This window comes from Muscardinus avellanarius (genome assembly GCF_963383645.1).
Source record: "Muscardinus avellanarius genome assembly, chromosome: 12".
Classification (NCBI taxonomy): domain Eukaryota; kingdom Metazoa; phylum Chordata; class Mammalia; order Rodentia; family Gliridae; genus Muscardinus; species Muscardinus avellanarius.
This window is the reverse complement of record NC_137798.1, coordinates 71,703,270-71,722,340: the sequence shown is the minus strand read 5'-3', so window position 1 is coordinate 71,722,340 and position 19,071 is coordinate 71,703,270. Positions and strand designations below refer to the sequence as shown.

At 36.1% G+C, this 19,071-nt stretch overlaps 1 protein-coding gene across 9 annotated transcripts in view; it reads right to left on the bottom strand.

Annotated features, from left to right (window-relative positions):
* The window catches only part of GPHN (gephyrin), a gene marked incomplete at both ends in the record, with an annotated part of 546,660 nt that overhangs the window by 171,965 nt on the left and 355,624 nt on the right, over window positions 1-19,071 (bottom strand). Inside the window, one exon of one of the 9 annotated variants that reach the window (XM_080706869.1) lies at window positions 14,022-14,063. The exons of the other annotated variants lie outside the window; for them this stretch is intronic. Coding sequence (XP_080562995.1) covers window positions 14,022-14,063 — 42 coding nt within the window. The remainder of the gene's footprint in view (window positions 1-14,021; window positions 14,064-19,071) is intronic. 9 annotated transcript variants of the gene reach the window in all.

Sequence of the window (19,071 nt, the reverse complement as noted above, 5' to 3'; positions counted from 1 at the left end):
CTTGTTTACATTTATAAAAGTAGTAACCCTGGGATTCAAATCAAGGGCTAGGATTCAAATTTAGCACAAAATTCAAACTTTTAGACACTATGAATTAGTCTTCAGTAGGTTTATTTCAAAACTGTGTAAAAACTAATAAAATATTAAGAACTGCCAAAGTATGAACATTTTTAGAATATGGTAAAACTTGAATTTTTGAAAATCAGACATTTCTTACAACTCTCAAATAAAAACATATCTCCCACTCTCAAACTGTAAGCATGGGATATTCAGACTTTAGATAGTCAAAGAAAAAAACGGCGATATGGAGAATTTCCAAAGAAGAAAAATGTGGCATTAAATAAATGGATTCAAGAAATCATGAGCTACTTAAAGGAGAGAGTTACTATTATCTTTCTGAATTCTGGGATATAGTTAAGTCCCAATGCATTTATCATATTCATTGTATGAAATGAATAAACTTCTCTTTTACAAATTTAGAATGGCACCATTTTTATAGGAACTTAGGAAATAGCCACACAAATTACTTCCTACACCTAAGGGTTAGAAACCTAGTTGAGAAGAAGATACTTTGAAAGGGGGATAACAGCTATACCACTCCTAGGTATCTTTCCAAAGGGGTTGAATTCAGAGAAATACAGCAACATATGCATACCTATGTTCAAAGCAGCACAATTTGTAATAGCCAAAATATGGAACCAACCCAGATCACCATCAATAGATGAATGGATAGCAAAACTGTGGGAAATACACACAATGGAATTCTACTCAGCCATAAAGAAGAACAAAATTATATCATATGCAAGAAGATGGAAAGCCCTGGAGAACATTATGTTAAGTGAGATCAGCCAAGCACAGAAGGAGAAGATACATATGTTTCCTCTAATATGCCCAAACTAGGAAACACAAAGGATACCAATGGGACTCCAGATATTAGAGGGGAAATACTAGCTAAGTTTGAATGGAAAGATAGGAGAGGAGGAAGGCTGATCTTGATTAATGAGGGTCTACACCTGAACATGTGTAAAATTATGAATAAGACATGGTTAACCTGGACAACCATTGGTGGGAGGGGGGAAGGGAAAACGGGGGTGGGGGGAGAGAGCACCAAATATAGTTTAAATGTATACTATTTATGTTCAATAAAAAATTGTTAAAAGAAAAAAATAAATATTAAAAAATAATAATAATAAAAAGAAAGGAGGATAAAAAGGTAACTAGAGAAAATTTATAATTCTACTTGCTGAAGTCCAAGGCTATATACATTTCATTGAACTTCAATGCATATTCTATATAAATAAGCAAAGGAAAATTTATATTCCTACTCATCAAGAAGATCCTCATCTGAATATTTAAAGATTAAAAGGGATGGATGGTAAACCAAAACTGTAAATCTATGTGTGTGAATCACAAAAATGACCACAAGCTGTTTAGCATTCATTAAACCTCTGAAATTTTAGAAAGCTATGCAAAAGTATACAGGTATTACTTCCCAGATAGAACAGACTATGGGTTTGTTAGGAAAGAAAAGGAGAAATGAAGACAAAATGCTGGTCTGTCATGCACAAGGCCACATGAAGGAAAAGAATGATGGGTATCAGTCCAGCGAGGAGTAAAAACATCTTTGATGTCAATTTTTCTCACTATTGTAAAGAGAAAGATCAGAAAAGCCAGTAGAAATTTATATATTGAACTTTTTTTTCACTTACATTGCTATACAATACATTTTTGGGGGTTAGGATAAAAAAGACAATTCCATAGTTTAAAACTCTCTTTCCTCCCATTATATTCCAGGTTAATAAAAATATGAGTTACAGAGATAGGAATGATTATTTGGTATTATTTGAGCCCCTAAACAAGACATGTTAGGCATATTGCCTCTCCTATTTATTTATAAATGAATATCAGAGTATACTGTAAAAATAGTCAGTATAGAATTAAATGTTTTAGAAGCCTTGATCTAGGTTAATATATACTTTAAGGAATTAGAAAAATGCACATAAATCTTAGGGCCACTTGACACTAACATGTAATGCGAGATCTGATACTGGGTTCTAACTCATGATCTGGCCAACATTATGTTTATGAACTGCTTACTGTGTTCTAGAGGGGGAAGGAGTAAAAACAAAAACAAGTTAAGTCAATAACTTTTTTTTTTTTTGGCAGTACTGGGGATGGAACCCAGGGGCATTATATCTCTGAGCTGTACCACCAGCCCGATTTTTTTATTCTTTATTTTGAAACAGAGTCTCACTGAGTTGCAAAAGGTCTCAGTAAGAGCGGTGATCCTCTCGTCTCAGCCTCCCAAATGCTGTGATTACAAGTGTGAGACACAAAACCTGGCTGAATCAGTATCTTTACTAAACCAAGTTTTATAATCTATTAGTAGATTATGTACTATCATATATTACTAATTAGGGCATAATTGTTATTTATTTGATCATATATTCAAATCAATACTTATTGAGTATATACTGTCATTCTACCTCTGAGCTCTATCTCCAGCCCTTTTTAATTTTTTGTTTTGAAACAGTGTCTCAATAGGTTGCTGAGAGACTTGCTAATTTGCTCAGGCTGACCTTGAACCTTCAATACTCCTGCTTCAAAAATCTCCCAAATACTGGGATTATAGGTGTGCACTACCATACCTGGCTACATTAATGTTTTAACAAGCTCATTTTTGTGAGTATTGTGAAGATGGGTTATTTATGGAATAAACAATGAGAGAAGGGAAACAAGCTTGGAAATTAATATAGTAATCCAGATGAGAAACATGACTACATCATGTAAAATAGCTCTGGAGAAAAGACAGATTCTTTTGTATAGAACCTTGAGATACAAGAGGCAGAATCTATAGGATTATATTTGGTTAGATGAGATAGAAGGTAACTCCTGTCTGAATAACTGGGTAATGTTGTATATTAATATAGTGGATACAGTAATAACTTTGGGGATCTGAGTTAACCTCAGTATGTTTGTAACTTTAGATGAGGGCTGTAGATAAAAATAGATAACAAGGTAGATACTATATAGTGATGTGATGGTCCTATTTCTGAAGTTCCTAGAATAACCCCTGATCAAATTAAGTGTTATATAAGTAGAATAGTAATGGTAGATAGTAATGACAATAATAATAATAATCGCTGATTGGGAGACCATCTCACTATACAGAAAGTCATTATGTAACAGAACTTTCTATGATGATGAATGTGTTCTATATCTGAAGTTTCTGCTATGGTAGTCCCTAGCTACATGTGGCTATTGGACACCTGAAATAGGGCTAAGGTAACCAACAAACTAAATTATAATTTTATTTAATTTTAGTGAATTTAAGTTCAAAAGTCACATGTGGCTATTGGCTACTATATTAGACAAAGATTTGTATAGAGAGAAATAAAAAGAAAAGTCTTGGAACAAATCAAGGTGATTATAAATATGTAAAAAATAGTATGAAACAGCTAGGTAGGTAGGTCGCATTGTAGGGTAATACTGTCTATATAAGCACAAGTGAAATTTCCTTGAGAGGATATTTAGGGTGAATGGGTGTTGTCAGAGGAGGTTTCCTGGAGGAAGATGGATCTAAGATATGAAGTGGAAGAGACATTTCTGACAGACAGAACAACACAAATAATGGCCAAGAAGGAACACAATGTGACAACAAGAAGGTTCACCTTGACTGAAATCATGACAGGAGGTGGCTATTTGTCCTGATTTCCCAGGGAATGAGAGGATTCCTGGGATATATGACTTACATTTTAAAAAGTGGATAGACTCAGGATGTGAGATGTTTAGTATTGAAATCAGGAAATTCCTATGCAAACTGAGAGGAGTTGGTCACTAGAAAACAAACTAGAATAATGGCTGCCCAAAGTGTAAGAGATTTGGAAAGAGGCAGAAACATTTATCTCGATACAGTAGGCAATGGGTATTCTTTGATTACAGAACTGAGGATAATTAAAGTGCTCAGGATGACAAGTCTGGCATAAGAGAGTGGGACTATGCCAAAAAGAATACAATTATTTAGCTATTATAGTAATTCAAGTCAGGGGTGAAAAGGGCTTAAACATCTATGTTAGATGAAAAAAAGAAACATTTATTTAATGCTTACTATGTCTCAGGGACTATAATAGATATTACATAAATTATTAATTCCTCTGAAACTCAGATGTAAAAACTTTATAAACCTCATAAAAATTTAAGTTTTTGTTCATGTAACCAGTCATGATTTTCCAAGTACTTTTTTAGTGCTCACCCATATGACATGTCAAGTTTATTACCTATTTTCAGATCCGCAAAAGCCAAGACTTCAAAGTAGACTGTGCTACAAAAGTCACTGTATGAATCAGAGAAATTAAGAGGAAATACCTCAAAGTAAGAGATAAAGAAAATGATAAAATTTGTAACACACTGAATGTCAAGGGTGAAAAACAAGGAAGAGAAAATTAGAAGATTTCTATGCCAAGATACTTTCAGAGCAGGACCTCTGAAAAAGAAAGAGTGTTTAGAAGGCAAAGGTAAGCATGCTGTGTTTTGAGATTATAAAAAGCCATTCAAACAACAGCTGGAAATGCTGAGTATGAATGCAGGTGAGCTTTGTTAGTTTAGTCTATGTTATACCAACATAGCTGTATCTCTCAGTAACATACTTCATTTTGTAAATTCCATATAGCACAAGAAAGAAAACTTGTAACATCATGATGATCAATCTGATAAGTATCTATATAAAAGTTGGATTTATACCAAAGTACTAAGTACTTTATAGACTCTTTCCTCTTCTCTTCCTCCCTTTCAGATATACATAGCTTGTGTAAGTTTTTATTTTGGTGGTACTGGGGTTCCTGGAAACCCTTTTACCTCCGGGTTACACTCCCAGACCTATTTTTATACTTTTTTAAATTTGGAAACAGGGTCTCTTAAGCCAGTGCGGCTGGCTTCGAACCTGTGCGATCCTCCTGTCTCCACCTCCCAAGCGCGGGAATTACAAGCCTGCGCCACCACGCCCGGCTTTGTATACGTTTTAATACATTTATCTCTAAAACTTCCTAGCTATATATGCATTATCATTCCTCACCCTAGATTTTACATTTCTTATGCCTTATTTTCATTGATAACCTCTTTTGTATTTTAAGTCATCACAATAAATGAGGCAGTATATACACAAAAATTCACTAGTGTCAGCTACTATAGTAATTTAAAAATGTGTATCTGAGTAGGAGTCCTCATTATTTTGTTTCAACATTTATTGCCAATTCTTTTTCTTTTCTTCAGGAATGCTTTAATTAGGTTAATCAAGTATAACTATCAAGTAGAGAGTCATGTGTTATTTTTATTGCTATCACTTATTTAAATGTTAGAGAGAAAAAGGTATATACTGCTGGGCATGGTGGCACACACTTGCAATCCCAGTACTTGGGAGGCTGAGACAAGAGGATCAGACTTTGGGGCCAGCCTCAGCTACTTAGTGAGACCCTCTGCAATTTAGTGAGTTCCTGTTTCACAATAAAAAAATTATTTTTTATATTTTTATTTTTTTGTGGTACTGGGGTTCCCAGAAGCCCTTCTACCTCCGGGCTACACCCCAAGACCTATTATTTTATATTTTTATTTGGAAACAGGGTCTCATAAACCAGCGTGGCTGGCTTCGAACCTGCGCGATCCTCCTGTCTCTGCCTCCCAAGTGTGGGGATTACAAGCGTGCGCCACCACGCCCGGCACAATAAAAAATTTAAAATAGGGCTGGGGGTATAGCTTTGAGGTAGACAGCCCCTGGGTTCAGAGAGATTTCTTTTTTTGAACAAAACTTTATTTAATTCCTTTCTAAAAATTCAAAAGTGAGGTAAGAATCAAGAAACTTTTTTTTTTTTTTGGTGGTACTGGGGTTCCTGGAAGCCCTTCTACCTCCGGGCTACACTCCCAGACCTATTTTTATATTTTTATTTGGAAACAGGGTCTCCTAAGCCAGCGCGCGCGGCTGGCTTCAAACCTGCGTGATCCTTCTGTCTCCGCCTCCCAAGCGCGGGGATTACAAGCGTGCGCCACCACGCCCGGCAAGAATCAAGAAACTTTAATAGCTGCACTTGCAGTGTTTTCAAAAGATACTTTTCTATCAGATTTCTTCACATCATCTCCAGTTTCTTTATTCTTATACACAAATAGCATGAAGATAATACCTGTAAGACTGAAAGAAAAAGAGTAGAATATCATAGACAACTATATTGAAGTAGAACATTTTAGGTGATCATTTCACAGTGTAGAATATTTTATAACTACAATTTCTTTAAACAGTTTGTGGTTCTGTGGTGTTTAAACTAATTGTGTATTCTTTTTTTTTTGTTGGTGGTGGTAGTACTGGGGATTGTAACAAGAAGCATTTTACCTCTGAACTACACCCCCATTTCTATTTTATTTTAAATTTTGAAACAGGGTATCATCAAGTTTCTGAGGACCTCACGGAGTTGCTGAGGCTGCCTCAAGTCTGTGATCCTCCTGTACCAGCCTCCCAAGTATGGGGATAACAGGTATGTGCGACTACATTTATTTTTATTTATTTATTTTCTTTCTTTTTTTTTTTTTTTTTTTTTTTGCGGGTCTGGGGATGGATCCCAGGGGGATTTGACCTCCGAGCTACACACCCTGCCTTATTTTTTATTCTTTATTTTGAAACAGGGTCTTACTGAGTTGCAGAGGGCCTCACTAAGTAGTAGTTGAGGCTGTCCGTGGCTGCAATCCTCCGGTCTCAGCCTCCGGAATGCTGGAATTACAAGCATGCACCACCATGCCCGGCTTATTTTCTTTTTAAATAGGAAATGTTATGGTGTTTAAATTACAGCTTCCTGCTCCCCTCACTCCTTGAAAATCAATTACCTGCAATTCAACTGCAATTTTGTTTGCAAAAACTCCATTTTTTTTTTCTGTCAAGGTTTTAGATCATAGTTTGGTGTTCTAATAAACTGTGTTAAGAGTTGAAAGGACAACTCTTGCATGTTATTTTTAAAATACCATCTTCCTCTAAGTAGTTGAAATTTCTTAGGTAGTAAATAAAAATACAGTTATATTTCAGTCTTTGACTACTTGACAAAAGGTAAATAATTTAGTTTCAAAATTTCAAACTATCTAAATCAACCTTGCTACTGGGGAACATAAGACACTAAAGTAAGGCTTTAAAAGATTCAATTTGGGCCAGGCATGGTGGCGCATGCTTGTAATCCCAGGGCTTGGGAGGCGAGACAGGAGGATTGTGCAGGTTCGAAGCCAGACTTGATGGATTAAGAGACCCTGTTTCCAAATAAAATATAAAATAGGTCTGGGAGTGTAGCCTGGATGTAGAAGGGTTCCATCCCTAGTATAACAAAAACAAACAAACAAAAAAAAGATTCAATTTGGACTACAAAAGCATGATTATTTAAATATTTATTTTACTTTCTGTGGTTCCAATACTGTGCTATGCATCACAATAGATTTATATTGAATGTGTGTGTATATATGTGTAATTTATATATATATATATATATATTCACTGAATAAAAAATCCAGATAACACTTTCACTCAGGATATCCCACACAAAATAATACTTAGGAATAAATCTAACCAAGGAGGTAAAAGACCTCTACAGCGGAAATTATAAAACACTAAATAAAGAAATCGAAGACCTTAGAATATGGGAAGAGCTTTCATGTTTTTGGATAGGCAGAATAAATATCATCAAAATGGCCATTCTTCTAAAAGTGATTTACAGATTCAATGTATTACCCATTAAATTACCAAGGTCATTCCTCAGACATAGAAAAATCAATCCATAAGTTCATTTGGAACAACAAAAAACCCAGAATAGCCAAAACAGTTCTCAGCAACAAGAACACTGCAGGAGGCACCACAATACCTGACTTCAAACTATATTACAAAGCTATAGTAATAAAAACAGCATGGTACTGGCACAAAACCAGACACATAGATCAATGGAGCAGAATAGAAAACTCAGAAACAAATCTGCATACTTATGGCCAACTGTATGTTTTTGAAGAAGCTAAAAACATACACTGGAAAAAAGCCTCTTCAACAAATGGTGTTGGCAGAACTGGTTAACCATATGCAGATAAATGGAAACAAATCCCACTTTCTCACCCTGCACAAGAGTCAATTCAGATGGATCAAAGACTTGGAAATTAGACCAGAGACATTGCAGCTTCTTGAAGAGAGCATAGGGTTAACACTGCAACATATAGGCACGGGTAAAAACTTTTTCAACAAGAGCATAAGAAACTAAAAGGTGGATCAATACATGGGTTTGCATTAAACTGAAGAGCTTCTATAAAGCAAAGGAAACTATCAAGAACCTCAACAGGGAGCTGAGAGAATGAGAGAAAATTTTTGCCACCTACTTCTCAAATAGAAGACTAATATCTAGGGGGGCCCAGGTCGCAGGACTCTGGGCCCCGGGCTGGACTGCACCGAGCACGCCAGACCCCTGGAGAGACCGGGGCCCAGACGTAAGAACCTGGGTCCCAGGCGGGGGTTAGGCGGGGCATGCCAGACCCCAGAAGAGCCAGGGCCTGGGTCACAGGACTCTGGGCCCCGCGCCTGACCTCACGGAGCACGCCAGACCCCTGGAGAAACCGGGCCCAGTCATAAGACTCTGGGTCCCAGGCGGGGGTCAGGCGGGGCAAGCAGTACCCCGGAAGAGCCGGGGCTGGGGTCGCAGGACTCTGGGCCCCCGGCTGGATCACGTGGAGCACGCCAGACCCCTCGAGAAACCAGGTCCCGGTCGAAAGGCCCTGGGCAGGGGTCAGGCAGAGCACGCTGGACCCCCTGAGAAACCGGGCCGGGTAGCAGGACCCTGGGCCCCGGGCGGGGGTCAAGCGGGGCATGCCGGACCCCTGGAAGAACCGGGGCCCAGGTTGCAGGACTCTGGGCCCCAGGCGGAGTTGTGAGGAGCACGCTGGACCCCTGGGGAAACCGGGCCCGGGTCACAGTGCTACTGAGTGCCTGATCCCACAAACCTCCTCAAACCACACATACTGTCTTCTCTTATTAAAAAAAAAAGCTGGGCGTGGTGGCGCACGCTTGTAATCCCCAGGCTTGGGAGGAGGAGACAGGAGGATTGCGCAGGTTCGAAGCCAGCCGCGCTGGCGTAAGAGACCCTGTTTCAAAAATATAAAATAGGTCTGGGAGCGTAGCCTGGAGGTAGAAGGGCTTCCAGGAACCCCAGTACCACCAAAAAAAAAAAAAAAAAAAAAAAAAAAGAAAAGAAAAGAAAAAGAAAAAAGAAAAATATTGGAGAGGGGTCAAGAAGGCCGTGGCGGATGCCAGGATACTGGAGATGCAGACAAAACTTATCCAAATGAACTGGAACTTTTGGAAAAATTCCCCGTGAAGGAGGACTGCTTCTTCTCTACATTGTTAAGAATCTTGGACATCACCTGTAAGGAGAGAGTTTAGTGGAGACCAAGGAGAAAGGTGGTGTTGAAAGTGGTCTCTGCGATGGCGGTGGAGACTTGTATTCAGGAGAAGCAGAAATCGGATCCTACCAAACTTATTTTTTTGGAGAAATTACACCAAATGTCGAATGCTACCGTCGCGCATGCTTAGGAACACTGGACAACATTCAGAGTGGAAAAAGAACTTGGGAAAGAGTGTGGGCAGTGGCAATGGCAGTGGTCAGTACTCAGGGGAGGCAGAGATCTGATGCATTACACCTGGAACCTTTGAAGTAAGAACCCCAGAGGCAGAATGCTACCACCACACACCCTCGAGAACGTGGGACAAATGGCTGGGCGAAGAGGGTGCTCAGATTGGAGCCTGATGAGGGGTGAGGCTGGCGATGATAAGGGGTGAGGCTGGCGATGGACACAGCAAAGCTGGGATTGGAGCCTGCCATGAGGCAAGGCCGGTGCTGGAGCCTCCGAGGCAGGGATTGGAGCCTGCCAAGGGGTTAGGCCGGTGCTGGAGACAGAAGACTAATATCTAGAATATACAGATAACTCAAGAAACTCACAGCTAAGAAAATAAATAATCCAATCAAAAAATGGGCAAATGAACTAAATAGACTCTTCATAAAAGAAGAAATTCAAATGGCCAATAAATATATAAAAAAACGCTCAACATCATTAGCAGTCAGAAAGATGCAAATCAAAACTACCCTGAGATTTCACCTAACTCCAACTAGAATGGCAATCATTCAAAATACAAACAACAACAAATGCTGGCGAGGATGTAGATAAGTGGAAACTCTAACATATTGTTTGGTGGGATTGCAAATTAGTGCAACCACTTTAGAAAACATTATGGAGAATCCTCAGAAGAATGGGAATGAAGCTACATACCATTTCTGGTTATCTATAACCCCCAAATGGAAACCAAACTACCAAACTAATGCATGCATATCTATGTTCATAGCTGCACAATTCACAATTGCCAAACTATGGAACCAACCAATATGTCCATCAACAGATGCCTGGACTACAAAACTATGGAATATGTACAAAGTGAAATTTTACTCAGCCATAAAGAACAAAATTACATCATTTTCAGGGAAATGGATGGAACTGGAGAATATAATGCTAAGTGAGATTAGTCAGTCACAAAAAGTAAAAAATTGGATGCTCTCCCTAATATGTGGAAGCTAGGGAGAAAATGGGTCATAGGAAGAACTCTAGGTGAAGAGGAGAAACTATAAATAAGTAAATAAAGTGACCTAACTGAGGGAGATGAGAGGAGAGAAGAGGCAATTTCCCTAATGGACATGAGGTACATTCACAAAGTATCAAAGTCAATCACTAAGCCAAACATGAGAAGAAGGGAAGAGAGAGGGAATGGGGTGGGAACTGGGAAAGGGCTAAATGAGTGATGTGTGCATGTATGCTTCTACCAATGTACCCCATTAAGATGTATGACTACAATGCATCAATACAAAAATTATAAAAAGAAAATCAAACAACAATAAAAAATAAAAATAAAATAAGTAAAAACGAATGCTATTTCTAACAGGAGATAGTACTTATTTTGGCTTTTGTTTGAACTAAGCAAATTTTGAAGTCATCTTTTCAAAGAACTTTAAAAAATGAATAATGCTAGAAAAAAATTGAAAACCAGTTAGAAATTTATAAGATGAGTTCTTTTCTGTTTTGCTTGGTGTATATTTTTTACAAATGAACAACCAACTACACGGATTAACCTTTATCCAGCAGTATCAGACAGGTGGGGTTACAAACTATCCTGTTCTTGTACAACTCATGGATAGGCTTATTTTTGAGTAAGCCTTATTTTTTTCATTTTATGAATTGCACAGAAGATGGTGATGTACAATTGGAAATACCACTGTGCTACATTAGGGATTGGAGATATTTGCTGCAGTAGTGGAGGTAAGTGAGAATGATACAAATGTAAGGGGAGAAAGGTATAGAGCCATGGAAAATTTGCCTATCTCCATAGTGATGCTATCAAATAAATATAACATTTTACAAGACTCATATTAAGAGGCTTCAATATTAAAAATTGAAACATGAGAATATTCCTTGAAATTTTAATTATCAAGGTTAGTTTTAAGTCTAAAAATTTGTGGGACATATATAGTTTTGGATTAAACAGAAAACATTTACAGGTTATTTCCTTGCAGAAGATTATCATAAAAGTTTCCTTAATTAGTTCTTTATTTAATTGGTCTTTATAATTGAAACATAAACACCACCTATGGAGACCACAAAATGTGGCACTGAGTGGGACAAAGAAACCCTACCACAGATGACAAAAATGATACAAACTCTATGACAAATAAAGAAATCCCACATGTTGTAATGAAAGAAAGAAACCCAGATGAAGACAGAGCTCATTTAAGAGCTGAGTGCCATGGAGCAAATGTCGCAGCATATACAATCCCCTGAAAGCCAATTCCATATTCCACCCTGCGAGCCCTCCTGTACACATGCTATCAGACAGAAAGTAATACCCTGATGGATGCTGTATGCTGTGATTGAAGATGATGCCAATGGTAGACTTCTTATACACTCTCATAGGAAATGGAGAATTGCCTGGATGAAGTGGCAGAAAGAAATGTGTTATATATTTTTTAAGCTAGGAGTCATAATCCTGGGAAAATAAAAAAACGATCTATGGAAAATGGGATGATGAGATGATATCAACCTCTCTTCCAAAAGTCTTTGTTGTTATAAGTATTTCACTTGTCTTTTGATACTTAGCTTCTCCATTACTATGTTTTAAGAAGAAACAAACTCTTCATTTTTATAGTAGCAAAAAATAAACATTTCAATAATGCCATCATTTTAGGGAGTGAGATGTATTCTATTATACATAGTCTTTTAAAGACTACTTTGAGAGTCTAAATCTTCCATAGGAATTACTGTTTAGTTATTAAAGCATTTTATGTAGCTTGAGGATCTTTATTAAAACTGCTCTCCAGCCTTTGTAAAATCTCATTATGATGATGACAGTGGCACTGATCAAACACATGAACAGAATATATTTATGCTAAACCTATCATCTATAGATTTCAAGTATTATTTGATGCTTAAAATACCAAAATGACAATGAAAAAGTAAAATAAGAGAATCTGGATGATTACTTAGAGTTTGTTGTATAAGGATCTCTCCTATCATTAGGGGTTTTCAAAGCTTTGCACTATTTTCATGACACTTTTCCTGAACTCTTTGTAAGTTTTCTATACTGTAACCCAGATATGAACATAAAAGTATGTTTTTATTTTCTTTCCTGTATTATTAAAAGATATAATTTTTACATAATCAGCTTTGTGAATAATTGAATGTTTTCTCACCTTAAAAAACAAAAAATTAAACTCTCCACAAGATCAGTTTTAAGAGAAAATAAATCTGTGATAGTTATACAGAAAAAAATTTAAGATGGCGGCTGTAATTCTATTGACTCTACAAATTCAACTTTATACATCTATGAATTTAGTGAAATTATTACTCTCAATTTTTTTTTCTAAAAATTTGAAGTTTAATGATGATATTTTGCCTTTGGTTCTACATACACTAGCTGGGATCTTGGATAGTAATTTTTTTGGGTCATGACATTCTGAGATAATATTTTGTGATCAGAATTAAGCTGTATATTGGCTTACATATGGTAGCTATAGAATAGTATAATCTAAATATGTCATAAAATAGAAACAGATATTAATATTCACAGGTTAATAAAATCTTTTTACTTATTAGACATATTTTGATTTCTCTCAGTGAATCAACAGTGTCTTTGCTTTGGAATGCAGGCTTAAAAGACTGGATATTCAAGTCCTTTTACTAATATTTTATAAATCTGCTTTATAAAAACAAGAAAACCCATTTATACTATAGTCCAACATAATAGGAATAAGAAATTGAATCCCTAAAAATATAAAAAGTATAGTTCAAATTTCATGCTAATATTTTGTTAAAAGAATATGATCCTCACAGTTGATAAACTCTTTAGACCAAAAGAAACTTATGAAAATGTGTCAAAGAAATTATTCAATTAGCCTAAGTTTTTTTTAAAAAGGGATGAATCTTCTAATTTACACAAAAATAGAGGAGTTACATTTTATTTTTATTATATTTTTCATTTAAAAATCAATGTTGGATTCTTTCATATGTCTTTAGTTAATAGGACAGGATCAGCAATACTCCAGGGCAAGGTCTCAGTTATCAGAGACTGATACATACAGGTGTTCAAAGTGGAATTTTTCTTTAGCCAATATGAACTGAATAATAAATTACCTGGTTCAATGGAATCTTTACAGAATTAAAGTGGTAGTGACAAGTTGGTTATTTGGGATTTAGCCATTTGAATGTGATGCAGTGAATGCCGATAAAAGTTATTTAGATAACAGTGCATTATAAAAATATATAAATTTCCCCCTTAAAACAGGTAACTTTTCCCCTTTAGTACCCTCAACGCTTTCAGCCAAGTGCAAATTGCAAGGAAAAATAAATTAAGGCAAAAGGAAAATAAAACAAAAATGGTGAGTGCTAGCATGTTGTTGACCATGTAAGCAAACACGTGCAAAATATACCTCAGATACACTATAGGTAGATGAGCACGAGGGAAGCCGAGCCTGGTTTTGCAGTGAGGAAAAGAAAACACTGTTAAAGAGGAAATGATAGAATAGTGTGGGTCTCAGAAAGTTTAGATGGCTCCATCACAAACGCATTTGCCAGATAATAAAGCAGCCTTATAAGCAGACACTTGAGTTTGAAACATCTCAAGGCTTGAGTTATTTGAAAGACAATCTTGTAATTAGAATAAAAAAAAAAACCTTGCTAAAAAGAAAAGAAAAAAAAAATCCATGACAGAGATGACGCCTATTGATTAGGCAGATTCTGGCATAATCTTGCTGAGAAGATTAAGGTTATTAATCTTATTTAAGGGAGAAAGCAGAACACTGAATAATTTTTCTTGTGGTACAATACTGTTTCTCATTGTTTTAACATTTGGAAACTATATGTGAGGCTGTTTATAACTCTACTGTACATCTTCATATTAGCTTCTAAAGAGGGTACCAAAGCCAGTTCAGTATTTTGATTTCTGGTTTCCTGTTATTACTGTACCATATTCAGTTTTAATGAATGCCTCCTCTCTCTCTCTCTCTCTCTCTCTCTCTCTCTCTCTCTATATATATATATATATATATATATATATATACACCAATACCAGCATCATAAAAAAATATAAAAACTTAAACATAAAACTTGTTTCAAGACATATCTTTTACCAGAATGTTTCACTGGATCATTGAATAGCTATTTTATACACACACACACACACATATATATTTGTATTGGTGCATTGTAATTATACATCCTAGATAAGTTCATAGTGACAGAAGCATACATGCACACAGGACTTGTGCACTTCCCTCTGGGTTTTAAGAAGTTATTTTTATACTTAAAACTGAATTTAACCTTTATGACTTGACATATTCCTTTTTTTTAAAAATCTGTTTGAGATGATCTCAATACATTGCCTAAGCTAGCCTTGAATCTCCAGAATCTTCAATCATCATTCTACCTCAGCATTCTGAATAGTTGAGGTTTCAGTAGTATCCCACTGTGCTAGATTAACTTTTATGGTTCTGAATTGATAATTTTCTGACCTGTTCTTACTTTTTAGGTCATCATTGTGCATGTTAAATTATATGACCTTCTCTTTCATTAGGGTTCACAATGCCACACGAACTATATTTGTTAAGAATGCCTTCTCTAGTTATAAATTCTGCATACAGTTTCAGAATACAAGTTAGAATGAGGAATTGGAGAAGACAAAGTTGAGAAATCAGAAACAGATGTCTTATCAGATTTGTTCTTTAAATGTATTTCTAGCAACTAGCACAGCAGAACATAGGGGAAGCTCAATAAATGTTTTCTGAATGAATGAATATATTAACTATTTACATCAATCCTTAAAAGCTAAATTGATGAATAGTCAACATATTTTAAGCTTAAATATTACAATCATTTGTGACAAAAAGTATCATTGCTTTGAGGTAGCTTTTAATTATGGTCAATTCTATACATATTAAGAAATTAAACATTTCTTAATTTTCTTTAGCAAGATTATAGCTCTAAGAAAATTTTGCTGTGCCTGTTCAAAATAGTTTGAGAATCTTGTCATCTCCCCCGCCCCCCTTAGTTCTCCAGTTTCTAATACTAGGGAAATTTAGGAGAACTTTAATCAGTACTTTATTTTTGTGTGAAAGTCAGTTTTGAGAAAGGAAATTCCATGTTGAGAATTAAATATCTCTCAGTTACACCACTCCCATTTTAAATGATGTCTTAGGCTACTGTAGGTTATAAGTATTAGATGAGAGCCTTTTTGGTTGTAAGCACAGGATAAGAGAATTGTCGTAATTTTTTAGTAGAATCAAAACCTCAGAGAATGGAGGTTAACTTTTACATTATGGGAATTCTCTTAAAGTGAAAAGTAGCAAAATTAGCCAGTTCTCTAAAAGAGATAATCCTAAAATTGATTTATTTTCATCATTATTATTGTAGTCTGGTCACATTTATAAGACATCATCATCTACTGAAATAATCAGGATGTTACATAAGGATTACAAATGAAATAGTAAGTAACTGTATATTAAGTAAATGCCAAAATATTAAACAGGGAAGATTTAAGAGGTTCAAACACATAAGAACAGAAAGATACCAACTTTGTCCAAGGAAAGTAAACTCTATAAACAAACAGATATTTAGTTATCTACTGACTGTTTACTCATCTAAGGACTAATGTTCCAATTGTTCAGCCCGGCCCCAAAATGGTTGATTCATTGTAAATAACTTTTAGATTTTTTTTTTTTTTTTTTTTTGGTGGTACTGGGGTTCCTGGAAGCCCTTCTACCTCCGGGCTACACTCCCACGGGCTACACTCCCAGACCTAGTTTTTAACTTTTATGTGGAAACAGGGTCTCTTAAACCAGCGAGGCTGGCTCCGAACCAGCGCGATCCTCCTGTCTCTGCCTCCCAAGCACAGGGATTATAAGCGTGCGCCACCATGCCTGGCAAACTTTTAGGTTTTTAAGTGCTGTAGTAAAAGTATTATATAGTACTTGATCATGCCAGTATACCTATACCAGTTATGTAAAATTTTCATATAGAGGGTTTAAGATTTTAAGTGGGGTCAAATAGGCAACTAGCAGAAACCAAAAGCTCATCATGGGCTGCAGGGGAAATAATCTTTATTAAGATATAATGAAAAAAATAAACAGAGAAATCAATGTTCATAACAAAATTACTCTAAAAACATTTAAAAAACGTTTAGAAGAGAAAAAAAATGAAATTCAGTTTTATGCCCTAAATCCCCCAAAGGAGCCTTACCCAACTGTGAGGGAATTTATAATCTGTACTTTGTAGGACAATTCCATATTTGAAGGCTTAATAATGATAATTCTGTGGGATTCTGTGTATGTGTGAGTGTGTTGTGGGTGGGGGAGGTGTTATGTAAAGCTAGAGTAGAGAAAACAATGTAAAAAAAAGAAGACTAAAAATATAAAGGTAGATCATCTCACTCTTTTAAATAAACACTTCCATGAGAATAATATGAAATCATCTACAGAAAAAATGAGCAGCTTTCTTTTTCTTAAGCTCTAAAATGAAGAGATTTTACAGACTATATAATAAGCATTTTCTTTCTTCCCTCTCTCCCTTTCTCCTCTCTCCCCTTCTCTGGGTTTCTTTCTTTCATACTAGGATTGAGCCCAGAGAGCTATTCCTAAGCAACATTCTTTTTTATCTTTACTATTTTTATTTATTTATTTATTTTTTGCAATACTAGGGATGGAACCCAGGGGCAGTGTACCTCCGAGCTACACTCCCAGCCCTATTTTTTCTTTTTATTTTTGAAACAGGGTTTCAGTAAGTTGTGAAGGACCTCCCTAAGTAGCCGAGTTCATGATTCTCCAGTCTCAGCCTCCCCAATGCTGAGATTACAATTGTGTGCCACCAAGCCCGGCCCTCTTTTATTTTTAAGATAGGGTCTCATTAAGTTGCTCAGGCTGGCTTTGAACTTGCAAATCTGCTGCCTCAGACTTCAGAGAAGCTGGGACTATGTTATCTTGATGTACTACTCAGTTATAAGGGTCTAGCAAACTTTTTCTATAAAAAATAAAATATTGTAGGTCTTGTGAGTTATGCATGCAGTCTCTTCTTTTTAGCTATTTTCTATTGTAGTTCAAAAGTTATAATACAGAGTTGAACATAAAATGAAATAAAAGATGAAGATGTAGATTATATGTAAATGAATAAGTATATCTATGTTTCAATAAAACTTTATTTTTGGACACTGAAATTTGAATTTTGTATAATCTTCACATGACATGAAATGTTTTTTATTTCCTTCTTCACCATTTAAAAATACAAAAATTATTCTTACCCTGTGGACCTCATAAATGAGTGGGATTTGGCCCACAGGATGGTTTGCCAACCCTGATGTAGAAAACTTACTGAAAAAATGTAAAGTGCAAAAATCTTCAAAGACAATAGGTACTTATTCATTAAAATAAAAGACAGTAATTCAGAACTAAGGTGAAAACACTAATACTAAAATACTTTTAGGATAAAGTGAAAATACTAATTTTGGAAGATCTAAACATTTACAGTAATCTAAATCATTACATTAGCTGTATTTCATACTAGTCTAATGGCATTCAGAAAACTATAAACACTTTAAAATAATACTCTCCAAAAGGCTTTCTGACTTTCTTAGTACTTATTAGGTTACTTTCTGACTTTCTTAGTATTTATTAAGAATCATTTGCTCACTTTAGGTGATAACTGCACCTCTTTATGTTTGTTTGTTTGTCTGTTTTGCGGCTCCAGGGATTGAACCCAGAGGCTTTCTACCTCCAAGTTATACCCCCAGCCCTATTTTTTTTTATTCTTTATTTTGAAACAGGGTCTTACTAAGTTGCAGAGGGGCTCACTAAGTAGCTGAGGTTGGCCGCGAACCTGTGATCCTCCTGTCTCAGCCTCCAGAATGCTGAAATTACAAGCCTGCAGGACAATGCCCAGTTTGCATCTCTTGACTGACTACTTTCACCGCCAATCCCATTTCTTTATTTGTATAAGCATAGAAATAAATTATGGATAATTGTTATATTACTTTTATTTCATCATTTTCATCTTAGTTTCACTTATGTGCCAATAATTTGCCTTCATAAGCCATATCCCTTTTTATTGTTTGGCAAAGTCTTTAAAAATTAACATATCTGGAGCCAGGTGTGGTGATGCTTGCTTGTAATCTCAGCATTAGGGAGGCTGAGACAGGAGGATCACAGGTTCGCCTCAGCTACTTAGTGAGGGCCTTTCCAACTTAGTGAGACCCTGTTTCAAAATAAATATTAAGAAATAGAGCCAGGCATGGTGGTGCACACTTGTAATTCCAGTATTTGGGAGGCGGAGACCGGAGGATCACGGTGTGCGAATAGCCTCAGCTACTTTGTGATGCCCCTTGCAACTCAGTGAGACCCTGTTTCAAAATATAAAGAATAAAAAATTAGGGCTGGGGGTGTAGCTTGGAGGTAGAATGCCCTTGGGTTCCATCCTCAGTAACACACACACACACAC